The 26322-nt window shown below is 40.1% G+C and overlaps 2 protein-coding genes across 3 annotated transcripts; one reads left to right on the top strand and one right to left on the bottom strand.

Moving 5' to 3' along the window:
- Positions 1–1405: 1405 nt before the first annotated feature.
- On the top strand, positions 1406–7512 carry LOC143413158 (uncharacterized). Its single transcript, XM_076875757.1, has 3 exons — positions 1406–1889; positions 4084–6460; positions 7331–7512. The coding sequence occupies exons 2-3, from the start codon at positions 4204–4206 to the stop codon at positions 7510–7512; spliced, it is 2439 nt and encodes an 812-aa protein (XP_076731872.1). The 5' UTR covers positions 1406–1889; positions 4084–4203.
- A 103-nt stretch (positions 7513–7615) lies between these two features.
- Positions 7616–18997, bottom strand: LOC143413250 (plexin-C1-like). Of its 2 annotated transcripts, none has more exons than XM_076876015.1 (13): positions 17803–18997; positions 17141–17263; positions 16111–16245; positions 15936–16036; positions 15756–15861; positions 15512–15677; positions 15174–15276; positions 14218–14323; positions 13830–13871; positions 13592–13725; positions 12895–13074; positions 11890–11998; positions 7616–9233 (listed from the first exon to the last, which is right to left on the bottom strand). In XM_076876015.1, the coding sequence occupies exons 1-13, from the start codon at positions 18805–18807 to the stop codon at positions 8952–8954; spliced, it is 2592 nt and encodes an 863-aa protein (XP_076732130.1). In that variant the 5' UTR covers positions 18808–18997; the 3' UTR covers positions 7616–8951. The 2 variants fall into 2 exon arrangements, with proteins under 2 accessions (XP_076732130.1, XP_076732132.1); XM_076876017.1 differs by having other exon boundaries at positions 14248–14323; positions 17803–18996.
- Positions 18998–26322: the final 7325 nt, after the last annotated feature.

Consider the following 26322-nt stretch of genomic DNA (forward strand, 5'->3'; position numbering starts at 1 on the left):
ATGGACAGCTACACACTGAGGCTTTGAGCCTCAGTCCTGCCCGTTCACATTTTATTCTGTAAAAACTAAATTTTCACTGCTTTTATGGCCTTTTTAGTGGGGAGAACATAGCTAGGATTTAATGATTTAACAAATCTTTTGAATCCTTTGTCCTCCACAATGCTAAATGGCTGGGAGTCCTCAATCACCATGCTGACCAGGTCTTCATCTATTTGAGATTGTTCTCCTGAGGAAAGACAGCAAAGATAAAGCACAAATATAAATATCACACACGTAACTTATAACAGTTGTATAATATTGTTATATCATTTAGTAACATTACTGCATGCTATATTATCATTGCATTTGATGGCTCACCTGGTCTTGCTCCACAATCGGTGTCCCCCTTATTCTCATGCAAAGCTCTGTAGTGCCTAAGCATGGATGAGGTGTTGTTGTTGTTAGGTATTTTAGTACCATGGGAGCATTTACTGGATATTGTTTTATAGTGACATTATACAGGAAAACTCTGTCATTCAATAAGGCCCCTTTGTTTTAGTTATTTTTCTCTTTGACCCAAGAATTGATGTGTGAGAATCACAGGCTGGTACAAGGTTGAAATACCACAGAGATCACTCCCTCAGCTACATTAGTTTCTTAATCTTTTAGACGCCTGTTGAAGGCCAAATGGTTTGTTTCAGATTTCACTAATGTAAGAACTCTTCGTTTTGTGCCTTGAAAATATGTCGCTGAGATAATCACAATTGTAGCTGAACTAATAAACTACACAAAGGATGCTTCTTCACCCAAGGGCAGGAAGACGCTCCCTTATCTTGGTCTGTACTGGTTTAAACTGATAAATCTGCTGTCTCATGAATTTTACCCTCTATATAAACTGTTGTACTTGTGAATAAAGTTGAGTCACTTTGGGAAGACAATCTAAAGCAGTCTCTGTTTTCTTGTTCTCCCAAGCTGCTCCCGAGCTGCTCGTACTAACACGCTGAATGGCATGCTTGAATATTACTTGAGAATATATTTGACTGTGTTACAGACTAAGGGACATTCTCTGCTGATAGGTGAAGGTACATTCTCTGCTGATAGACGTCCACGCCTCGGAGGAAGCCGATCCACGGAGTAGGCCCTGGAAACAGTTTCCTTCAATTTTGGTGTCGAGAAGTGGGATCCTGACGAAGGTAGGCACTCGTCTTTTATTTTATAAGACTGTGTTATGCCTTTCTCAGTGATCCACATAGAAACGGGATACGCTGACGAGGCCTTCTTCAGTGGCCCACATAGTAACAAGTGGGATACGCTGAGGAGCCTTCTTTAGTGGCCCACATAGAAACACAGGAAGTTGCCTGTTGTTTTGTAAATAAAAGCAGAAAGGACACAGGAAGTTGCCTGCTGTCATAAACTAAGACGTTGCTCACCAGCAGAAAGGACACAGGAAGTTGCCTGGGGTCATAAAACGAGAAGTTGCTCGTTAAAAAGTGAGAAGTTGCTCACTAAAAAGATAAAATTGCTAGCAAAAAAATCAAGTAACCTCAGGTGTGCCACAGCAAAAATAAAAACTAACTTAAATCCTTCAAAGCGTCTAAACCCCTCTGGAAATCACTGACCATGGGTCAGAATAATTCAAAGACCTTAGACGGGTCCGATAAAAAATCAAAATTAACTGTAAAACCGAAAAAAATAAAATATAAAATCACAAATAGCGGCTCAGTACGACTCCCACTTCCGGTTACGTTTAACCCACGCTCGCGAATCAATGAAGACTTCCATGATTACGTATCCAGAACATGCGGAAGTGCTTACGTGACTGATTTCGTCTCGAACTTAAGAACTATAACTTTAATGCATCCTAATGTATTTCCGGAGCCCTATCCCGAACGATTATCGCCAGAAAACAGGTCAGTAGAAATGTTAAATACTATTTGTGATAAGGAAAGTAGGCTGATTAAAAAGTCCTGTAAAAAATATATGATAGAATGTCGTGATGTGACCAATCGCATGCTACCACTATGGAAAAAAGGACCCGAGCCAGACGTAAATGCTTTAAATCAAGCCAGTGTAGGCTCTAGTAAATCCACTGCAGAAAAAACTAGCCTTATATGCCCATCCGTTCAACCTACGGCTCCGCCGCCTTATGATGAAAAAACAGAATTAATAGCTGCTGCGGCGGCTGCACGTCATCAGCGCGTATATCCTGATATAACAGCAAAATCCCAAAGGAGTGAGGAAGGCACTGAAATGACACCTAAATCAGAAGAAGATGACTGGTTTAACCTAGATCAAAGACAGGAACGAGAATACACTGAACGAGAAAGAGAGTTACAGGAACATAAAAAGCAAACAAAACAGTTAATGGCAGAGTGTGAGGAAATCATGAAAGATCCTTTAACTGAACGTACGGAAGCTGAACTGCAGCAAGCCGTTTCCGTCATAGATAATCATGTTCAGCGCCACACTAGAGTAGCGAATGGTTTAACTGTGCCAAAAGCAATAACTAACACCAGAAATTTAATAAGGAACTACTTAAAGCAGAAAAAAGAGGAAAAAACTCAAGAGGGCCCCCACAAAAACACCCGTTATAAAGAAAAGCAGGGATCACAATTTAATGACGTCAGCACCTCCCTCCCGTTCATGATAATAGGGGACATGTGTTGCATTCAACCCCCTAAAATTTCAGAGTTAGCAGCAACCATTAAAGAACTTCCCGATCCTCTACAAAATCCTACAGCCTTTGTTTCTGCATTACAGAGAAGTACCAGATACCACCACTTGGGTGGGCCTGACTATAGATATATATTATGTCAACGAATCCCAGGTGTGACTGAATCTCAGCTTATTGAAGAAGTAGAGGAACTAGACCCTAAAAATGACCAAGCAGCCAACACCACCTCGTTTTTGTGGATAAATGATGACAAAATCACAGCCTTTTTTCAAAATCTAAAGAAATTTCTGCTCACAATGTCTAGAGATAAAATTGATTTAAATGCAGTAACCATGTGTAAGCAAAAGCCAGATGAATCCATTCTAGTGTTTATGAAACGTTTCACACACTGCTGGACTAATGAGGCATGCATGCCTGAAGGAGGAAATGATCAGATTTTCATAACAACATTCTTAAACAATATTCATCCAGAATGTTCACAACTATTGAAGCTGACTGCCACTGATAATCTCTATGACATGAAAATAAAGAACTTTATCACACTTGTCAAAACAAAAGCTGGTGCAGATCTTTTCCCCAACAGCACGAAGGCTAAAACTGTTAAGATGTTGTTGAACTTTGATGTTGAAGGCTCAGAGGAAAGTGAAAAAATGATGTATGCAGGGGCCCCGTCCCCTCAACAAGCGCAGCAGGGAGATTTCAGAAGGAGAGATAGGAGTGGAGACGTATGTTTTTATTGCGGAAAAATAGGACACTGGAGGAGGGAATGCAAATCAGCAGCACATAGGTCTCAACCACAAAACACAGGACCAGCTCCTGCCACTAGGCGTCAGCAGAGCTCTTACAGACAAGGTAACTGGCAACGCAGACAGGAATCACATCAAAATAATGGCCCCTTTGCACTTAGGCAGCAACCTTATAATCCACATTTTAATCCCCATCCATATGATAACGAAAGACTGGACCGACAATAGGGAGGCCCAGGTGATGATGAGGGACAGTGTGAAGCACTACACACGATGCTGCATTTGCAATTGTCCCGTAACACAGAAAGCTTGCCCATGTTAGATATAGAGATAGGTGAAAAGACTTATTCCTTTTTAGTTGACAGTGGAGCCACTAAAAGTTCACTGTCTGGAAAATTCTATAGTGGGCCTGTTTCCTCTGTGTGCATCAACACCATGGGAATAAACGGAACTCTAGTGCAATGCCCCAAAACTCATTCTCTAAAAACACGCTGGGGCCCAAAACCAGATGAAATTACATATCATCCATTCATAATTATTCCAAACTCGCCTGTGAATCTATTAGGCAGAGATTTAATGGCAAAAATGAACTTGTGTATTTCATTTAACACAAAGGGTGAAATGTTTGCAGATACTGATAACAGCTATGTTTTCTCTGCCCTATGCACCGACACCATGGAGAAGGAACAGCCTCTGTGTCAGCTGGACGCCTCAGCGGAGAATGAACTCAATATCCATCTGACTGGTATCCCACGTCACACTCTGTGTCAAAAACATGTGCAAACACCGTTACCAGGTAGCCCCATGCCTGGAAGCCACATATTTGTTTCTCTCACACTGTTCAACAACATGATAACTGCTCACACCAGTGAAGGCCAAACAGTGGTTTTGTCACATAACTCAGACATAGGCTATGACATCACTGCACCATGTCGACACACAGATCTAACCTACCCCATACACTGTACTATCTCTGCTGTCACATTGCCAGCTGAATATCAAAACATGACATTATGGTCAAGAGGTGAGAATGATGTAGGATTTATTGACTGTACACCTTATCATGCTCAGCTGAAAAACAACAAGCCGGTATATGTCAAGCAATATCCCATTTCCGCTGAAAAAGCCGCAGCCTTAGACATCATCATAGGAGATTTATTGACAGCTGGAGTAATAAAGCCCACAGTATCTCCATATAACACTCCTGTCAATCCTGTGCCAAAGCCTAACAAACCTGGCGTATGGCGTTTCACACAAGACTTAAGGCAAGTTAATGCAGTCATCATGCCTCTGCCACCTCTGGTTCCAGATGTCCCCAGCATACTGACATCTATTCCAGCAACAGCCACACATTTTACTGTGGTGGATTTGTGCTCCGCCTTTTTCTCAGTACCTGTGCATGAAGACACACAGCCGATATTTGCTTTTACACATAGAGATAAGCAGTACACATGGACTCGCTTACCCCAAGGCATGGTAGACAGCCCTGCGGCTTTCTCAATGGTGGTACGTGCTACCCTAGACGGCTTCACTCCTCCAGAGGGCTGTACTCTGATCCAGTATGTAGATGATCTCCTCCTCTGTGCTGAAAGTGAAAAACTATGTCAAACTGCCACACACATGCTACTCCAGCACCTCCAACAGACTGGCCACAAAGCATCAGCAAAGAAAATGCAGTACTGTCAGACTTCTGTTCAATATTTGGGATTTACACTGTCTCACGGACAACGTTCTATGACTACAGACAGGGTCAAAGCTGTGACCTCTGTCCCTAAGCCCACTACACAGAAAGAAATGCTGTCTTTCCTAGGCATGGTGAACTATTGCAGACAGTGGATACCAGACTGTTCTTTTCATGACCACATTCTGCGTGAATGCTGCAAAAAAGACAAGCCTCCTCGAATACTGTGGTCCACAGAAATGACTGCCTCTTTCAATGCATTACAGGGAGCGCTGACCTCCGCCCCTTGTTTGGGTCTGCCTGACTACCACTTACCGTTCCACCTGTACGTCACAGAGAACGGCACAACCTGTGCAGGTGTATTGGCCCAAGAGCATGGCTGTGGCTACCGTCCAGTAGCCTTCTACTCAAAGGTGCTGCCAGCAGTAGTTCAGGGGATGCCGGCCTGCCTGAGAGCAGTAGCAGCTTGCTCTATCATGATAAGGGACTGCGAGAAGCTCACACTCTCACATGACACTATTCTACACACCAATCACCAGGTCACGACCATTCTAGCAAACATAACTACACAACACATGACCGCACAACGTCGCTCAGGTTATGAAGCTACACTGACTTCAACAGCAAATCTCACTATAAAAGCAAGCAGCACACCCAATTCGCCAGCACACTTACTTATTCGTATGCTGTGTTCCTCTGACCGACAGGATGGTTCAGACGACCCTGACGATCATGATTGTATGACACGTATACAGGAATCCACAGCACCACGCCCAGACTTAGAGCAGACACCAATCCCAGACTCAGTCATTGTTTATGTGGACGGGTCCTGTTCAAAACCAAATGACAACTTATTTCTTTGTGGCTATTCGGTGGTGACATTGCCTGACATCATACTAGAGGCTCACTCATTACCATTTCACTCAGCACAAAAAGCAGAGCTCATGGCTTTAATACGCGCCTGTGAGTTACATGTGGATAAGCGGGTAACAATTTACACTGATAGCCGTTATGCATTCGGTGTCGTGCATGACTTTGGCACATTGTGGAGACAAAGAGGATTTAGATCTGCTGATGGAAAATCGATCGCTAATTCTGACCTTGTTCAAAGACTTTTGCAGGCTATACAGCTGCCATCGGCAATTGCAGTTGTTAAAACGAAGGGGCACAGCACGGCTGACACAGACGAAGCAGTGGGAAATGCTCTTGCAGACGTAACCGCGAAAGCAGCTGCTGCCTCACAGCAACCACCCAGAAGGGAAGTATTATCTTTGCCTTTACAGCTGCCACTTGTCACACTCCCAGACTATTTAGAAACAAATGTTGATCTAAAATTCATACAAGAGCAAGCCTCTGCCTTAGATTACACTTACTGGGAAAGTAATGATTGTACCTTAGATAACAGAGACGGCTTATACAAAAACCTTGAGGGTTTGATTGCCCTCCCATCTTCACTACTGCCAATCCTTGTCCGCCATTTTCACGGTGTGAGTCATGTCGGACAAAGAGGGGTAATAGGAGCAATAAAATCAAGATTTGTAATCGAGAAAACATCACACGCAGTAAAACGCATATTAGCAACCTGTCTAACATGTGCACGAACTAATGTAGGAAAACCAAAAGCAAAACATCAGCATTTACCACAACCAGATTTCCCATTTCATACATTACAAATTGATTTTACACACATGCCAGCACAAGGAAGCATCAAGTACTTACTGGTAATAGTGGACCAATTTAGTAAATGGGTAGAAGCTTACCCAACATCAAAAGAAACTGCAGAAGTAGTCTGTCAAAAGTTGTGCAATGAAATAATACCCAGATTTGGAATACCTCACCAAATTAACAGTGATAGAGGACCTTCATTTACATCAGAAGTAATTCAAAAGTGTGCTAAAACTCTAGCAATAGACTGGAAATATCATGTGCCATACCATCCTCAGAGTTCAGGAGTTGTAGAAAGAATGAATAGGACCATAAAAAAATCGCCTGACTAAAGCAATGATAGAAACAGGAATGACCTGGATCAAACTACTTCCTCAAATCCTCTGCGAGATTAGAATGACTCCATCCGCAGCAACCAAATTATCTCCATTTGAAATAATCATGGGAAGACCGTTTCCAACACCATGGTCAGCCTCCAGAGGGGCACTGCTATTGGAAGGGGACATAGACACTGCATTGTCTGACTATGTTCATAACCTGGTAGAAACACTGAATAATAACTATCAGAAAGTTTGTCTCTCTCAGCCTCTCCCTTCCATAGATCCAACCCATCCGTGGAAACCAGGAGATGCGGTATTGGTAAAGTTGCTAAAACCAAGGGCACTCGGGGAGGCCGCGTGTTCCAGCCCCCAGACTGTACTTGCAGTGACGAGAACCAGCATCCTAACAGACGGACAACCTCAGTGGATTCATGCCAGCAGGGTTAAGACCAGCCCCACCAAACCACCTAAGGCGTCGGATCAAGTAGATGACGTCTCTGGCGAGCCAGCGCCCGGATTCAATACACCTACAGATGACGACTCAGGCGAGCCAACGCCCGGATCCAATACACCTACACACACACAATCACTGATTAACACACAACGCCTGAAAGAGCCAAGACTCAGAAAGCCCTTTGATCCCCCGCCTGAACAACAACAAGGTACTCGAACATCCAGCAGGAACAGAAAGCCTAGAGTACCACACAATGTCTAACCTGATAAAGATAGACTCGTTTCATCCTGATAATGGAGAAAATGAAATGCCCATTGTCATCACACGACGCTTATACGGGGTCTCTCGAACCTGGGACCAGGCCAGGAGACGACTAAAGAACTGTCTTTTTTATATATTTAGGTTATTAATCATATCTACTGCATTAACCTTAGGATTTTTATTTACTATTTCGTATTGTAAAGTGCAACCCTGTTCACATTTCTGCAAGCCACATTTTGCTGACAATACCTCATGCTCCACTTGGCAAGACACCCACCTAGTACACTCATCACGTTCTCTAAAATCAGTAGAAAGCAACACAGACACCACCAATAAACCATGATACCCTGTGTACGCTCAATGATAACCCGTATAGCTACTAGTACAGCTACTTCAATGTATTTGCAATTAGCACAAATTGATCCTGAGGATGTGCCAGATGTTACCAATGATGTTCCTGATGTGTATATTGAACATTAGGTTGTGAACTATTACATTTTATGATTTGCTTTTTATATTATGTTATTACATTTGTGATTTTTCCTTTCTATTTGAGTTATTATTTTAAAAAATAATAAAAGAGGGGAACTGTTAGGTATTTTAGTACCATGGTAGCATTTACTGGATATTGTTTTATAGTGACATTATGCAGGAAAACTCTGTCATTCAATAAGGCCCCTTTGTTTTAGTTATTTTTCTCTTTGACCCAAGAATTGATGTGTGAGAATCACAGGCTGGTACAAGGTTGAAATACCACAGAGATCACTCCCTCAGCTACATTAGTTTCTTAATCTTTTAGACGCCTGTTGAAGGCCAAATGGTTTGTTTCAGATTTCACTAATGTAAGAACTCTTCGTTTTGTGCCTTGAAAATATGTCGCTGAGATAATCACAATTGTAGCTGAACTAATAAACTACACAAAGGATGCTTCTTCACCCAAGGGCAGGAAGACGCTGCCTTATCTTGGTCTGTACTGGTTTAAACTGATAATCTGCTGTCTCATGAATTTTACCCTCTATATAAACTGTTGTACTTGTGAATAAAGTTGAGTCAATTTGGGAAGACAACCTGAAGCAGTCTCTGTTTTCTTGTTCTCCCAAGCTGCTCCCGAGCTCGTACTAACACGCTGAATGGCATGCTTGAATATTACTTGAGAATATATTTGACTGTGTTACAGACTAAGGGACATTCTCTGCTGATAGGTGAAGGTACATTCTCTGCTGATAGACGTCCACGCCTCGGAGGAAGCCGATCCACGGATTAGGCCTTGGAAACCGTTTCCTTCACGGACATTGTTTCCTGTCCTTATGGCTGTGAAGCTGGTAAACTCAGGCTCTGGATGGTAGGTGATGTTTAAAGAGCAGGCTAAAGTTTCATTGGCTGCTTTTAGAAACACAGTGCTGCTAGAAATCATCAAAGTGCTTTCAGCTTCAGGTGTGTCATAGCTGAGACTCTGCAAGGAGTTTAAATACATTCTGTGTTATAAAGTCAATGTCTGGATGAGATGCTTAAGTGATGTTATTTTTTAAATATAGTTGAGCACTAATTCTTTAGCACAGGAGCTACCATGACCTGAAAAGCACACACACACACACGCACACACACACACACACACACACACACACACACACACACACACACACACACACACACACACACACACACACACACAGACCTAAATTCAACAGAACGTTCAAAACTTCCTTTTAACAGGGAGAAAATTCTAGCAGAACCAAGCTCAGGGAGGGGCAGCCATCTGACATGTTGGTCTGGTTGGGGGTGAGAGAAGGAAGACAGGACACAGACACACTGTGGAAGAGGGCATGAGACTAATAATAACTAATGATTAAATGCAGAGTGGTTTATAAACATATATAGAGTGAAAATGCAAACACTCACAGTGAATCATGGGAATCCCCCAGCATAACTAAAGAAGGATTTGGGGTCACCTCATCCAGCCCTAACTATACAGGGAGTGCAGAATTATTAGGCAAATGAGTATTTTGTCCACATCATCCTCTTCATGCATGTTGTCTTACTCCAAGCTGTATAGGCTCGAAAGCCTACTACCAATTAAGCATATTAGGTGATGTGCATCTCTGTAATGAGAAGGGGTGTGGTCTAATGACATCAACCCCCTATACACAAGCTGAAACGTCAAGACTGGGCCAAGAAATATCTCAAGACTGGTTTTTCTAAGGTTTTATGGACTGATGAAATGAGAGTGAGTCTTGATGGGCCAGATGGATGGGCCTGTGGCTGGATTGGTAAAGGGCAGAGAGCTCCAGTCCGACTCAGACGCCAGCAAGGTGGAGGTGGAGTACTGGTTTGGGCTGGTATCATCAAAGATGAGCTTGTGGGGCCTTTTCGGGTTGAGGATGAAGTCAAGCTCAACTCCCAGTCCTACTGCCAGTTTCTGGAAGACACCTTCTTCAAGCAGTGGTACAGGAAGAAGTCTGCATCCTTCAAGAAAAACATGATTTTCATGCAGGACAATGCTCCATCACACGCGTCCAAGTACTCCACAGCGTGGCTGGCAAGAAAGGGTATAAAAGAAGAAAAACTAATGACATGGCCACCTTGTTCACCTGATCTGAACCCCATTGAGAACCTGTGGTCCATCATCAAATGTGAGATTTACAAGGAGGGGAAACAGTACACCTCTCTGAACAGTGTCTGGGAGGCTGTGGTTGCTGCTGCACGCAATGTTGATGGTGAACAGATCAAAACACTGACAGAATCCATGGATGGCAGGCTTTTGAGTGTCCTTGCAAAGAAAGGTGGCTATATTGGTCGCTGATTTGTTTTTGTTTTGTTTTTGAATGTCAGAAATGTATATTTGTGAATGTGGAGATGTTATATTGGTTTCACTGGTAAAAATAAATAATTGAAATGGGTATATATGTTTTTTGAGTTGCCTAATAATTATGCACAGTAATAGTCACCTGCACACACAGATATCCCCCTAAAATAGCTAAAACTAAAAACAAACTAAAAACTACTTCCAAAAACATTCAGCTTTGATATTAATGACTCTTTTGGGTTCATTGAGAACATGGTTGTTGTTCAATAATAAAATTATTCCTCAAAAATACAACTTGCCTAATAATTCTGCACTCCCTGTAAGCTTCATCAAAAAGGAAAGATTTAAGCCTAATCTTAAAAGTAGAGAGGGTGTCTGTCTCCTGAATCCAAACTTCGAGCTGGTTCTACAGAGAAGGAGCTGAAAGCTGAAGGCTCTGCTTCCCATTCTACTTTTAAATACCCAATGAATCAATAGTCTGAGCGCAAAGTGCTCTATTGGGGTGATATGATACGATGCTGTCTTTAAGATAAGATGGGGTCTAATTATTTCCATTAAAAAATCTGTGGGATGAGCAGAAGATGCCTGTGCACATGCTCTCACATTTTACACATTTGGTGCAAGTAAGAATAGGCAGGTCAGATATGCCATGCTGAGAGACCCAATCCTCTGATTAATCAAAAGGCACTTCCACAAAGTATTGGGCTAACTAAGTTTGTGCACACGTATGCAACCAACTAATTGGATGTTTTATTATTATTTTTAAATATATTTAAAAAAATATAATTTTTAAAAACATAGTTGGTTAGTTGGTTTTGAAATTATATTGTACAGGTTAGAGTTAAAGATGAGAACAGTTTTGAAATTATTTGATCTCATTTTTTAAGTTGACTAAAACCCGGGTGTGCACACGTTTCATACACATGCACAATGAATAGAAAACCTGGTAGTGGAGCAGATTAATTTGTCTTCTCAAACACTGAAGCTTGCTTTAATGTTAGTTCATTGTTTATTTGTTTGTTCATTTAACATGCGTGCTTTTGTAATCATCGTTCACTAGTGTTCATCCTATTATCTTTTAAAATGATGAACAAACGTTTGTTTGAACGGCATTTAAGAACACATCTAGTCTGAATGTGTTCTGCTTTCATGTTGAAATCAGCCAACATTTTGAACATTTTAAAATTTGAAAGTTTGAACCATGACATCTTTACCTCTGTAAATCAACCAGAGAAAGACATATTATGTAAAATGATATATTTGATGTGTAACAACAATCCCATTTACACTGTGTGTGTCTGCAGACCTGATAGCTGCTGTCGATGGGAAGCTTGACGTCGTGCTTGGCGTGGCTGTGTACGACCCCTTCAACAAGGTCCAGGTGAGACCCCATGAGTGTGAGCTTCCTCTTCCCACTACCAAACACAGAGCAGCATTTATGCAGAGCAGAGAGTATGAAAGACTCTTGATCACAGAGAATAATTCTTATAATGACACCTCAATGTAATGGTAAAACTGTACTGCAGTGGCTCCCATTGCAGGTTTAAGAGATTTCTATACACTAGAGTATAATGAGTCATCATCTGAGGATGACCTAGTTGTTATGTTCTGATGCAGACCAAAGTGTCTGATGGACTAAAACAACAAATTTAGCTTTGTAGCTATAAAGGCCAAAGCATGAAAGGATCACCGTGGGGTTCTTTAAGAGTTTACTTGAGAATAAAAATGATGCTGCATCACTTCTTAATGGAAGAAAGATCTACAGCATTATAGCAGAAAACCAGCAGAGCTCAATAAAGGTGTAACAATAAGCTTATTGCTTGATGGAGCAGAAAAATATCCATGTCTCTATTCTTTCCCACTAACATGTTATATTTGTAATAAATAAATAAGACTAAAGTAGTTTTAGATTTGGATCATTAACACCACCTTTACTATCGGCCTTTATTGCCTCAGGAAGACTCCCTGTTAAAATGAACTGCAGATGATTATTATTTTGATTTATCAGGTTTTTTTATTGCACTTCTCAGAAGATAATTTCTTAGAGACAGTGCTCTCCATATGTCACATTAAATGTGTTGCAGATATTGTATGGTTGTTAATTTGGTTCTATTTGATTTGATTTGTCTAAAAACTAAACTGAATTTAGTCAGAGGTGACCACCTCCTCAAAATCAGTTATCAGCACTAGTTCCTTTTAGTCATCCAGTTTAAAAGCTTCAGTTTAAACTCTTTCTGTGACATTAGCTGCTGGAAGTTCTGGATCCACCATCAGCAGCTGTCGCTAACGCTTTGTGCAAAACTAATCTTACCTCATCCAGCTGCTGCTTGGAGTAATGTTGCCACAGGATGGCGATGAGCGGTAAGTGATGTTAGCCTCACCATGGCAACTACCATCTGGGAGGAGAACGCAGACGCTGGCCACACCTTTAAGTTCTGTGGTGGGAATGTGGAACGTCAGACTGATACCAGTGTTGCCCCAAACAGGAGACCTGGGCAAAGACACACACTCAATGACATCACCACGATATGCAGAAAACCTGAAAACAGACAAAACTTGTTGTTTTATTTTTACTAATTTCTTCTTTTGCACCTTAATTTTGAATCCTTGTATTGTTTCTTTATTTAATATTTTATTGTTGTTTTGTGTGAAGGGTGACTCTTATTGTACATATTCTGGATTTGTTAGTATTTTATGAAACACACTGTTAACTATTTTAGAATTGACCTGTCAAAGTTAACCCTCTCAGGCTCAAATTAAACTTTTTGTTGCTAATGCACAACCAAGTCCTGCAGTGGTACTTCTGAGTAAAAAAAACTCATAAAATATGTATGTGGGGTAATCAGGTTGTTAGTTTTTAACTGTTGCAAATCGGCAACACCTGCTTTGAGAGGGTTAAATTATAGAATATGTAGGTTTGTAATATGGGTGGTGTTCCCCTGTATTAAAATCTGCTCTTTAATTTGTCATTTCCCAGCATCGTCTTAGTTATGTGTACAGTGGCTCACTCTTTTGGAGTACAGTCAGCGTGTGTCTGGATCCTCACTCGTTTCACATCACCAAGGTTACGACCTAATAACACTGCATGGTTTGTCCCATAGAAAGACACCACACTGGGAGTGATGGAGGAGATCTCTGGGATCTGACAGTGAAACAAACAAAAAAAACAGATAATTTAATTTCTTTCTGCTGACATTATACTGGATGTGGATTAGGTGTCAGAGGAACAATGAGGATCAGACTCACGGAGAAGTTCTTCCCAGACTCCAACTCTTGGCAAACTCTGTCCTGCAGGAGGGGATTCAGCACTTAGCATGTGCGTAGCACTGTAATCTATCAGAACTGATCTAGGACCTGTTGTGGCTAACATTATCTTAGTTCAAAAAGAGGAAAACTGCTAATAAAAGCATTTTTATTTTTTATAAACTAAACATGGAAATCATTGTATTGATGAAGCAATAAATACTTGAAAATGTCATCCTCAAAATAAGTTAATCAGTAGGAAATTTGCTCAGTAATTGTGTTTTTCTTAGCATGTCTGGCCTTTACTAAAAATGTTGTTTTCTACCATTAAGCCCACGTTTCTTGCTGAATGTTAAAAAGTGATGAATTTAAAATAATGTAGCACACAGACTGATAAATCCATAAAATCAGTCACTAGTACACCAGTCTCTCCTTGGTTAGCCCAGGAACAGCTGTTTTTGTTCCATCCACAACCAGCTTTGATACACTGCCGACACCTGAGCAGAAAACAGAGGAGTGAGATGAGCACAAAAAAGCACCATAGGGAAAAAAGGAGTGCATGAATGAGAGAAGGACAAAGCTGTTTTGTTTTTCCTACTCATAACCACCTGGACCTCCGAACACACAAGCTGACCCCACCTGCCTGCTCTCCACCCACTTCCTGAGGAAAACTGCGTGTCGCCTCAGTCAATCCAATCTGCACTGAAGCAGTTCTTATTCCTCAGCCACAGTCGCTAAAGTTCTTTATGGTTCATTTATGTCTTAACTGACAGAATGTCTTATTTTGTTAAATATCTCTCTTCCTCATTTCCTCTGCTGCCACAGCTGGTAGGAGGGACCAAGATGCCGAGGAAAGGATTCAAGAAGAGGAATCAACTACGTGTACTTTTGGGAATGAAAAGAGACTGCCATACTTTTCATGCAGAAACAGAAACACCCAGTCCGCGTCATCCTGAATGAATAACAGGAAGAGAGCAGATGTTCAGCCAAGAAGTTCTACTGAACAAAGCTCAGCTGAACTGAGGACGCTGTATGAGTTTACTGCCGAGAACATTTAATAATGAAAATATGTTTTCAAGTACGCTCCGGGCCATGAGCAAGCTCATGGCTTTGCTGAAATAAACCAGTATAAAGACTTCCCACAACAAGACCACTCGTCTCTGGTCCATCCTGTCCGTACAGTTTCATTCAATTGTTCAACTTTTCCAGCTTTCATCAGTAAGGTTTCGTTCTCTTTGATTTCTAACTGCGACTTGATTGTCTGATCTTTCTGTTAATCACATCAGGACCACTTTAGTCTGTCCACAGTCTGAGTCATTGAATCATTTCTAGTATTAATGGACTTACAACATGAAACTTGGTGGTCCACTCATGTTAGAGCAGTCGTTTAACCTCAGTTGTTCTGACAGCTGTGATGTCCCAAGTCTGAATTTTATTGTGACATGCAGACCTGTACATTAAAAAAAACAAAAAAACTTAAGTGTCAAAGTCTCTACTATTAGTAGTATATATGTTTGAGCTGTACCACTATAATAATAAACAGTTAGAATATTTCATCTGTCAGAGTAGCTCTGTCATTAATATTTCTGATTTAATTTTCTTATTTTGGCAAATACTACAAATCAATAAATAACTTTTGTTGTGAAGCATTTTATTCCTGGAATTATTTCTGAAAAGTCACTGACCATCAGTAGGAAGCGTACGATCAGACAGGATGCAGGTGCATTGTGGGAAATGTGGAGGAGGGTTATTCGAAGCACAAATCGAGCCGGACCTTCCAACGAACTGACAGGCAAAGTTAGACGGCCCTTCCTGGCCCACAGTCAGGTGTGTGTGGATTTTTAGTAAAATCTGAAAATGAAGAACATAAGTGAGAAACACCTGAAAGCCAGAAATGATCACAGTCCCAAGTGTGTTTGTAAGCTGTACCTGTCCGTTTGTGTCCTTTTCAACTTTGTGGGAAATCATTTTGTGCTGGGACTCATCAGGAATGGACAGCCAGTCTGAATCTGTGCAGTCATCTTCAAATGTGCAGCTGGGAGAAGAAGGAGAAATGATCACCAAGTTCAGAATAGTTTGGAGACATCAGCTGCATGTTCTTTCTCTCACCTGCTTTTAGAGCCACACCAACCACAGTATGGATCCTGTGCAGACCAACACTCCTGCACATTTGTGTACGTGCTGCACTTTGACACAGGAACTCGCTTCACCTAGAACAACAAACACTTTAAAATGCAGCACAGGTACATGTGACGTTAAGATAATCAGTAAATAATATAAGTACCTGGTTTGTAAATGGCACATACAGATGTTTACGACCCACTGGATCCAGATGTAATTTGGGAAACACTTTGCGGTCATCACTGGTCCTGTAGAGCACCGTGGGACAGGCAGCGTGATAGTTCTTGTCCACAGACAGCTGACAACAAGAAGGAGAGACTGTACTATTGTTTCTGTACTCAGTGGGGGGGGTTGTATTGTTTGGTTGTTTATGTCAAATCAGAAGCAGTGTGAGTGATTAATCTAGTTACAACCTTGCTTTGAAAAAAATGGGACTCTAGGAAGAATGTAAAAAATAAATAAAGCTGATAATCATATAATTAAGATCACAAGTGTTAATGTTAGAATTTACACTAAAAACAAAACTATACAGCTTTTACACTTTTCTTCCCCCCGTTAACCATCATCCAGTAAATCTTTGTTTCTGTCCAAATATTTATTTTTAGGCATCTTTGAGATGTTTTCAGCCAGGTCTAATCTGGTCTTCCTGTGCCCGAGTGTAAACAATGGTTTCCGTATATACATTCCTGAAGGTGTCTCTTTAACTCAAAGTTTGATAAAGGACGACAAAACTACTTCTCCAAGGGTTTTCTTGGGATTCCATGATGCTCTGTAGCTGTAAACTAATGAAACACTGCTGCAAACATCCACATCGGTTGTCTTCTGTACTTGTTCAGACTCGTTGGATGTTCTTGATCTGGAATGTTGATTTGGCTTCTCCTACAGGCTCTGCCGTCTGTCTGCTTTCTTTTGCTTGTTCAGCCTTGTTTACTTGCACTGACACTTCCTTGGGCCTAATACGTTGACTTCCAGCGAAATGTTGTGACATAACGAAATTAGGCCTCAACTGACTGTGAAAATGGCAGCCTGTGTATAAAAATGGCTGTAATTCCTAAACAGTTAATGCATTAAATTTGTTTAGTTAACAGTTTCTCAATAGACACCCTACTGCTACTAGATGGCCTCTGAAATACTGAACATTAGCTTTATTTCTTTCTGTTAATAATAACTGATATATGATAATTTATACAAACCTTAATGAGCTGTCCGTCTCCTGTCCCAATATAGAAAACCATCCAGCCTCTCTGCCTCACTGCCAGCACTGAGGTCATGTAGCTCTGCCTGAAAATCACTGCCTTCGGTTTGAGGATCTTTGGCTGAGAAACAGAAAAACATCAGAAATAACTGACCTGAAGAACTGAACATCAGAAGTACTGAAAGTCCTGAAGCCTCACTGAAGCATGTCTGTTGCTGCATTGTCACCAAAGTCAGTTGAATTTCTTGATTTTGTCATTTTAGTTTGAAATATGAGGTTCAGACATGAAGTGTGGCCATTAGGACATCCCACAGTTGGCTTAATAGTTAAACTGGTTCATAGATAACATTTTTTTTTGTTATAGTATGTGTGGAGAAACAAATATATGGATTATTTTATCACCAATTGTACAAAAGTCTTAAACTGCTCTCTCATCTTTCTTCAGTCTATGATGCTCAAACATGACAAGATTTTTCCAGCAGCTGAAATGATATTACAAAAATAACTCTATTAAGACGCACAAAAGAACAAAACTTTCTTTTTGTTGTAGTTAAAATGTATATTTTAGTTATTTTATTCTTTTTTAAAGGGACATTTATCCAGAGGATACTGGAGCCATTAAATTAAGAACCATTAAATCAGAGTTTGAAAAGCTCTCACCGTCACTTCTGATGGCACAGAGGTGTAGAAGTCTGGATCTCTGTCGGCATCACTGCTGTAATCAGGGCTGATGTCAAACACCATTAGCTGGGTGTCGGTATCTCCTCCATCCACACTGAAAACGCCGCTCCAAAGCACCGGCTGCTCCCCCGGGATGACCGAGGAGACCACGAGTCTGCTGCTTTGACTGTCAGAGACACTGAGAGTCGCGCCCCGCAGAGACTTGAGTGTATCAGTTTTGCTCTTTTCGCCTTCGAGCCAAATGAGACGGACTCTGTTTGTTTGAGCTGAGAGCGCGTTGGAGAACAAATAGATGGTTGAATTGATCTGAAACCCGTCAACAAACTCCACATCACCTTTACTTTTGATCCCAGGTGTGCCTGAAGCTCCATCAGTTAGAGAAAATATACCTCCACCCTGTTTGTCATCTGCATCCTGAAGATTGACAGTCTGCCGATTAATACCACACTTGTTGTTTTCGGGCTTTTCTGTGTTTTGTTGGATCGCGGTCAGAATGTAAGTGTCAGCCTGAGTTTTCTTCTTCACATCCACCAGAAAGCTGACTGACCTGCTGCTGCGCTTCAGAGGACCCACCTGGATGTGTTCTCTGTGCAGAAGCTTGGAGATGTTCTTCAGGTCCAGAATCTCGCAGTGGCCGCAGTCATCGTCAGTCACACCGCAGCTGATCAGCGAGTCATTCTTTGTGAAAGGCAACAACACGTTGATGCTGAAAGTTGCGTTCCACTCAGCTGTGTCAGAAACCCGGTGAAACTGCACATCATCCTGCTGGTTTCCGGTCTTTATTATTCCCCTCTGGGTCAGACTGTTGATCAAAGTCAAGTCGTGGCTCAGCTGGTACAGCCTCTCCTCTGTGGCGATGTAAAGCATGTTGGGGGTCACGTGGAATTGGCGGATGTCTCCATCAAAGTTGAAGCCTTCATCCTCCTTCCGGCACAGACCCAGTTCTCCAGAGAGAACAGAAAGCAGAGCGAGCAGCAGGATCATCTTATAATAACGATAATTCTACCTGGGACATGCTCACACAGCGATGCTCTGCGTGGCTCTCTGCTCTCTGTGTCTCTAAAGTTGTGTGTGAAGCGCAGCGCGAGCAGCGCGCGCAGCTGAAAAGAGAACCGCTGGAAGGAGGAGGGCTGGAGCGTGCCAAGCGAAAGTGAAAATATTTGAACATTTTCACTCAGCAGCTTCCGTCTCATTTCCACCCCGTACCTCTGTACAGGTCAATGTTACAAAAAAAAAAAAAAAAGCCGGATATAGTGCGTCCCTAAGCAAAATCACCGCAATTACAGCCCTCAGCTGTATTCTTTAAACCTTCCATAAATGTTAGTGTAAAGTCAGATTTGGCTTAAATCAATGGAAAGATATGACCTCAGAAATGATTCTGAAACAAAAGCCATTCACACCAGGTTCCCCCAATCTTATAAACAGTACATTTGCATAAGATTGGGGAAACCTGCAGTCAGCTGAGACTGAAGATGTCACTTGGATGAGTGACGAAACGTTTCTCCCACAAAACGCTACGTCCAAATGAACAGAATCAACTTTTGGAGATTTACTTTCCTGGATGATTGAGAAAGCATCATGACATCTTAAAAGGTGCTGTATAAATAAAATTTCACCTTTACTTTACTACTGTATGGAAGAAGGACAAAGAAAAGTCACTGTGCTTGACCCTGAAACCAGAACCACAGGTTATTCATTCTAAACAAAGACCTAAAGACAAATTAATGAAGTGCTATCATGTTTTTTTTTTTAAACAATACCCCAAAATAAATATGCATAGTTAAGTTCAGCTTTGACTTAGAATTATCAGAATGACATTGCTCATGTTATCCAAAATGACTTCACTTCTTGTTGGGCCAGCAGGATCTAATGACTGACCATCCTTCAAGAAATATCTCTAACTGATGCAGAGTCACTTTAATAAATGCATTTCATACTTCCATCCATCTTACCAATGCCAGATCCCTCGGTAAACAAACCAGATGAGCTGCAATCAGAGATTTACTACAACTGCTTTTTCTGTGAGTGTTGTTTGTAGCTGAATCCTTCGTCCAAACATCCCCAATGCATCAGTCGAGGTACCGGGCCAGACATTACACTGCCATGACGGCAACAAAGACTCTAAGGGAAGGGGCCTAGAGCTCTGTGCTCATGTGCTTCAGGGTTGGTGCCATAACAGTAGAATTATAGACAGTCACTGCTCACCAGTCTTAGAGGCCAATGTGGAGGGCGTCCATATTGTTCCTGAGGACTTTAATCAGGTATGTTTGAAATCTGTACTCCCCAAATTCTACCAACATTGTAGTGTCCTACCAGAGGAAACAGGTCACTGGACCATTTGTACAGTAACATCAAGTATAGGCAAATTTGACGTTATCTGTTGCCCAGTTGGGCATCTCTCACCTCTCTCTGCTCCCCATTCTTCCTCCTCAGGAACCACACACTGTAAAATGTAATTCTAGATGTTTGTTATTGTAACATATTATTCTATATCAGTTTGATGATAGATGACTGAAGTTGTTGTTATAACATAGAATTACAAGTTAAAAATGTCCCAATTACATAAAAAAAAAAGCTAACTTGAAAACTCATGTCCAGCTAAATCAGCAACTTATGTGAACTTGACAATGTGGGGAAGTTGAGCACAGCAGGATTCAAAACTGTCCCACGTGATTGCTATCAACAATATAATGGTGGACTCTGCAGATGCTTATCTCATGCAAGTCAGTAGTTTTTCCTTTGTTTTGCAATTGAGCAGAGTCAAACCAATGTTTCTGAAATATTCATATTATGAAATGTTTCAGAAGCAGGCAGCATTTCAGAGAAATTGGTTCTGTGGAATTTGTTGCAATTGTAATTGAAGACAAATACAAGAGTTTGATGTCTTAGTTGTTGTAAACTGATCTTTACTGTCACTTATCAAAGGTTTTGTACTATTTTAATATTTCAAGTTTTATGCGAACAGGTGTGACTGAGCACAATGAAGTTTAAAAATATTGCAAATGTAAAGAATAACTTTTCTAAAATGGCAAGTGTCCCGTTGATACATTACATTAATGCAGACTTTATGTTGTTACTTTTAACACAGCAGTTTTTTATCTCATCCTGTTGAAAGTCTGATAAGCTCATGCCATGGTGAGGGTTCGGTTGACCAGCTGTCCGCAATTCACAAGAATCACTACTGCTCCTAAAGTATTGGTCAGAATTTAATCAAACTTGTGCAAAATAATCACCCAATCTGTCTTCACCCAAACTGGGCTCAAGACCCAGTTCAAATTTATTGCTTCACAGGGAGCAACCTATGAGTTTTGATGGATTGTGAGCCTGATGAGCTACGTCACAGATTTTTCTGTTTCTCAGATGACTAAGATGGCACAATAAATGGTGAATGTTGGGTGCTCATGAGTAATTGTCTTGTCATGTTCTTGAAACAAACTTTCTGCCTGCAATGATCAGATACACTTTAATGGAATCTGTGGGGTTTTATTTTTTTCTGTAAACAACAGAAAATTTATTTAAAGGAATGTAGATATTTAAACCTGAGATAAACCTAACAGGTAGTTTTGCTGAAATGGACGAAATTGGAAAGCTAAAAAAAAAATACTTAAGATGTTCAATACACATTTTCTTTACATCCAGTCAATCAACCCTGATAATTAAAATGAAACTGATTTATGAGTTCACACAGCTACCTTAAAGAGCTCAGTTAATTAATAAACTTAAATCAACTTAGCTAACAAATAATTTTAGTTAAGCTAAAATAGATTCCTAAGTTAAAAGAACTACTAAAGTATTTGAATTAACTAAAAAACCCAAGTCAACTGAACTATGACAAGAGTTTAAACAATAGATTATTTTAATTTAGCTGAAAGGGTTTTCCCAATTTTTCCCAACTTTAATGACAATTAAAGGAGTTGAACTGACTAACAAATCGCAGTCAACTAAACTAAGACAAAAGTTTAGACAACATGTGATTTTTCATCAACATAACATTTAGTTGTGTTACAAGAACAAACTCTATTTCTTGAATTAACTTAAAATTTTAAGGCAGCCCTTTACATCATATTTTTAAGTTGAAACAACAAGTTATATTTTACAGTGCACCCTTTTCTTGTACTTTTTAGTTTTTCTTCTTTATTTTGTATAATTTTAAAAACCTTTTTATGTTTGGAATTACATACATCTATTGGCATGCATTTAAATTACGACATTATTATGTTCTTGTTTTTGCCTTGTTACTCTTCTATTACCGCTTTATTACCGAGCTGTAGTAGAAAGTGCTACCTCCAGTCAACAGTCAAAACTATTAAGTAGCTTATAAGATAAAACTACATCTATGTTAAACAATTCAGAAATTGCTCGCAGATGCAACAAAAGCCAAATTTTGAAAGAAATCCTAATATACCAGGGTTGTCCAACTCCAGGCCTCAAGGGCCTGTGTCATGCAGGTTTTAGATGTGTCCTTGATCCAACACAGCTGATTTAAATGGCTAAATTACCTCCTCAACATGTCTTGAAGTTCTCCAGAGGCCTGGTAATGAACTAATCATTTGATTCAGGTGTGTTGACCCAGGGTGACATATAAAACCTGCAGGACACTGGCCCTTGCGGCCTGGATCTCCCCACCCCTGTAATACATATTTTGAGACAAAGAGGGAACTTTTTCTTAGTCACCACCAGTCATACAGAAAATTCCCTGCTGACTTGGCCTCAGGATGTCTAGAGGAAAGAATCAAGCGCACCCAAAGGCAATGAGCTCATCAGTGGTCATGTGCGCAAGCTGAGGGAGAGAGACTGAAGGAGCAGCAGCAGCGCATCACAGTTGTAACACGGTTTTGTGTGATGACGTGTGTGTTAATGAACCTACATCCAAGCTCATATTCGCATATACTGTATCTTCTACAACTATAAGTTCATGTATGGCTGCACCACATTTGGATTACACATGGGAAGCTCTGATGTAACCAATTCTTCTGTGGAGCTTAATTAAAGACAGTGAACTCAACTCCTGGTAGTCTTTCTGCCCGAAGACTTAGGCCAGACTTGTATATCCAGCACTTCTAGTATTATAGGTTATAGTATTGAATATGCTATACATAATCTACTAGCCTGGTTATAGAATATAACCAGTCAGCAGCCAGAGCTTATTCATTTCACTTGTGAATGTCTTCTGCCAAACTAAGATAACCACCAACACTGAAAGACAAAGAACAGCTAAACACAGCAGAAAACTAAAACATCATCAGTAAAGTTGAGTAGAAAACATGAACTACACATCTGCTGCATTTAATTTTCTGAAAATAGCTGTTTGAAATGTAAGATTAATTTAAAACAACATTTTATTTGTTTCAGGTTTAGGGCACAAAATAAAAAGCAGACAGAATCAAATCACTTACCAACAATAACACAAGGCATCAGCAGGAAACGCTGTATTTGAAGGACCTTGTGTAAAGAAGACTGCGGCCCAAGTCTTATTGTCCTGCCACCATACTTTATCTAGAAAGAGGTTAAATGAATGTCATAGAGGCAGGTCTCACATTTACACCAGGACTTTGACTAAGTCACTCCAAAGTCTTCATTTTGGGGTGTCTGTAGCTCAGGTGGTAGAGCAGGTCACCTACCTACTCACCGGAAGGTTGGTTGTTCGATACCTTACTCCACGCTGCATGCCAAATATCCTTGGTCAAGATACAAACCCCATATTGGTCTCTGATGCAGCCATCGGACTGTGAATGTTAGATAGAAGGTGCTTAGAGCCTAGAAAAAGTGCTTGGGTGAATGAGGCAAGTTGTGTAAAGCGCTCAGAGTAGAAAGGCACTAATATAAAAACCAGTCCATTTACCATTTTGTTTTTCTTAAGTCATTCAGAGGTGGACTTGCTGTTGTGTTTTGGATCATTGGCATGCTACAGAACCGTGCTTCAGCTTGAGGTCATGAACAGATAGCCGGACATTCTCCTTCAGGAGATTTTGGTAGAAAGCAGAATTTATGGTTCCATTTACCACAGCAAGTCTTCCAGGTCCTGAGGAAAACAGACCCCGACCATCACACTACCACCACCCCATTATACAGTTTGTATGATGCTCCTTTTCTGTAATGCTGTGTTACTTTTACGCCAGATGAAACGGGACTCAAACCTTTCTAAGAGGTAAACCTTTGTCAGTCAACAGAGCATTTTCTCAAAAGTCTTGGTGATCAGGAAGATGTTTTCTGGCAAAACTGGCATGAGCCATCATGTTCCTTTTGCTCAGCAGTGGTTTTTGCCATGCACACCATTTTTGCCCAGTTTCTTTCTTTTCGTGGAGTTATGAACTCTGACCTTAACTGAGACATGGGAAGTCTGCATGCAGGTTTGGGTATATTTAGAAACTGCATTTTGTGTTTGCTTGTATTATCTAATATTTAAAATTTTGTTTATGTTTATGTTAAGCCTTAATTATAAAAGAGTCCCTTCTCCAACCTGTTCTGTTTTTAAGTTGTTAAATTTAAACATTATTTTGTGCTGATATTGCACGTCTTTTTTCAGAACCAAAGAGTTTTTGAAATCTGCATAAAATTGCATTTTAAATTACTTTTGGAATATTACTTGAAATACTTTATTTGTTTTTTTTTTAAAGTTCATCTAAAAGTTTAAACTAAAAGATCAGAATTGCTGAACTGCAAATTATTTTGGGTGCAGTGCGTTTTTTGCATACAGGTGTAACAGAATAGCTTTAGTGTTTTGTTTCTATTTACATTTTCAAACAATAAAAGGATATCTTATGCCAGTTAAGGAAAACTGGACTTGAGAGTACAAGTAGATCTGAATTAGATTCAGATCTACTTGTACTTTCTTATCCTCTAATTCTTCTTCTTCAAGCAGTAAGAAACTTGTACAGATGATCAAGATCATTTTCTGCAAGAAGTAATTCACACCAACACTAGATGGCGCACTCGAGCCATTAAAGATTCAAGATTCTTTATTTGTCAAATGCAAAACGCAGTGAAATGTATCCTGACTCGCTCTTCGACTGTGCAAAAGGGGAGAGAAGAGCATTATATACATTAACGAATATATACAAGGGGGACATTATGTGCAGCAAGTAGGTGAATTATGTACATTAAATGAATTAAATAAACAAATTAAATAAAATCCACTAAATGCATCATGTTGCCACGTGTCTTTTACGTATAAAATCAGTAATTACGATCATTATAGCTGTGAACGTATGTTGGACATTTTTTAAGGAATAAAATAATATATAAATAAATAATTATATTATTTACAAACATTTGCATTCATAGACCAGGGTAAAACCTTTATTATATCACAATTCACTGTGTGAGCTGTTGAGTAAGTAAAGCATCAATAGGAGTGGAGACAAGGCTTAAATCCTCCAAGTATTAAAAACTTTCATACTTGGATGGAAACATAATATTTAAAATGATGTTTATCCAGTTACCTTTGAGTTCCATGAGTCAAAAGGGAAAAGAGAGAAGTCTGACAACAAAGCCACATATATTGACAAGTACGTATGTGTGGCTGGAAAGCTCTAATGAGTGACTGGATCTCAGTTAATCTAATGAACATTCATTGTTTAGCGTTTGGTTTTGGAGAAATCCCTACCTGCCATCAAACCCAGACTACAGGTACTGCCAGACAAGTTCTTTATGTGTAATGTGTGAACTGGATTTTCTCTCTGCTGAAAGACTTTTTGATCACTATGACTTAAAAATTAATTTTATTGAATAATTATTTAAATGAGGATTTAAATGGAAACAGTTTGTACATACAAATGAGATAAAAAGGTGAAAAAATTTAGATGGAGCTCAAAATGTAACTTTCTCAGTTTATGTGGGACAAGCCACAGATTTCCACAGCCACAGTTACTGTATGTTCTGTCTTTTTATGTAGTATAATCTGTGACTCTAAATGTTTGTCCAAGTATTAAAGTTAATAGTGTTAACGGTTGTTCTGGTGCTACTGGCTCTTCTCTGAATCCCCAAAGATTGCAGCTCAAAGGCTTCCCCAAATTTACACTGATGTCTTTTGATTAATGGCTGGATGTCATGTTGGCTTCCTCCCACACTCCAAATGCATGTTGGGTTAATTGGCAGCCGTGTAAATGTGAACAAGAATGTTTGTGTCTCTACGTTAGCCCCGACCTTTCCAGGGTCTACCTAAGCTTCGGTCCCTTTGTGTGCCTGAAATAGATACGCTACTACAAAAATGGATGGAAAAATAAATAAATAAAATACAATATTTTACATTTAAAAAATGCCCCTCAATTTAGTTCATCATCCTTGCACGACTCCAGTATCATGTTTAGGACCTTTGATGAACTGGGTCATATTTCTTCTTTCAAAACAATTGAGCTAGCCTTTCACATGACAGCTAGATTATCCTCAGTTTTTAAAGGGGACACTTGCTGATATAAATATTTTTTATTATTTATTTTTTTTAGCTAATAACTCTTTCTTTATGTATGTCAAACTGTGTTATCTTTGGGTTTTTTTGTG

Source organism: Maylandia zebra, linkage group LG17, assembly GCF_041146795.1.
Source record: "Maylandia zebra isolate NMK-2024a linkage group LG17, Mzebra_GT3a, whole genome shotgun sequence".
NCBI lineage: Eukaryota > Metazoa > Chordata > Actinopteri > Cichliformes > Cichlidae > Maylandia > Maylandia zebra.

What these genes read in the sequence shown, in the direction of transcription:
- LOC143413158 (XM_076875757.1), top strand. Translation starts at nt 4,204, where the DNA reads ATGCCTGGAAGCCACATATTTGTTTCTCTCACACTGTTCAACAACATG. An exon ending in AGATTACACTTACTGGGAAA is followed by an intron (nt 6,461 to 7,330) that starts GTAATGATTGTA and finishes TGTCTCTCTCAG; the next exon opens with CCTCTCCCTTCCATAGATCC.
- LOC143413250 (XM_076876015.1), bottom strand. Translation starts at nt 18,807, where the DNA reads ATGATCCTGCTGCTCGCTCTGCTTTCTGTTCTCTCTGGAGAACTGGGT. An exon ending in ATGTGCCATTTACAAACCAG is followed by an intron (nt 16,037 to 16,110) that starts GTACTTATATTA and finishes TTGTTGTTCTAG; the next exon opens with GTGAAGCGAGTTCCTGTGTC. An exon ending in AGTCTGGGAAGAACTTCTCC is followed by an intron (nt 13,726 to 13,829) that starts GTGAGTCTGATC and finishes TTTCACTGTCAG; the next exon opens with ATCCCAGAGATCTCCTCCAT.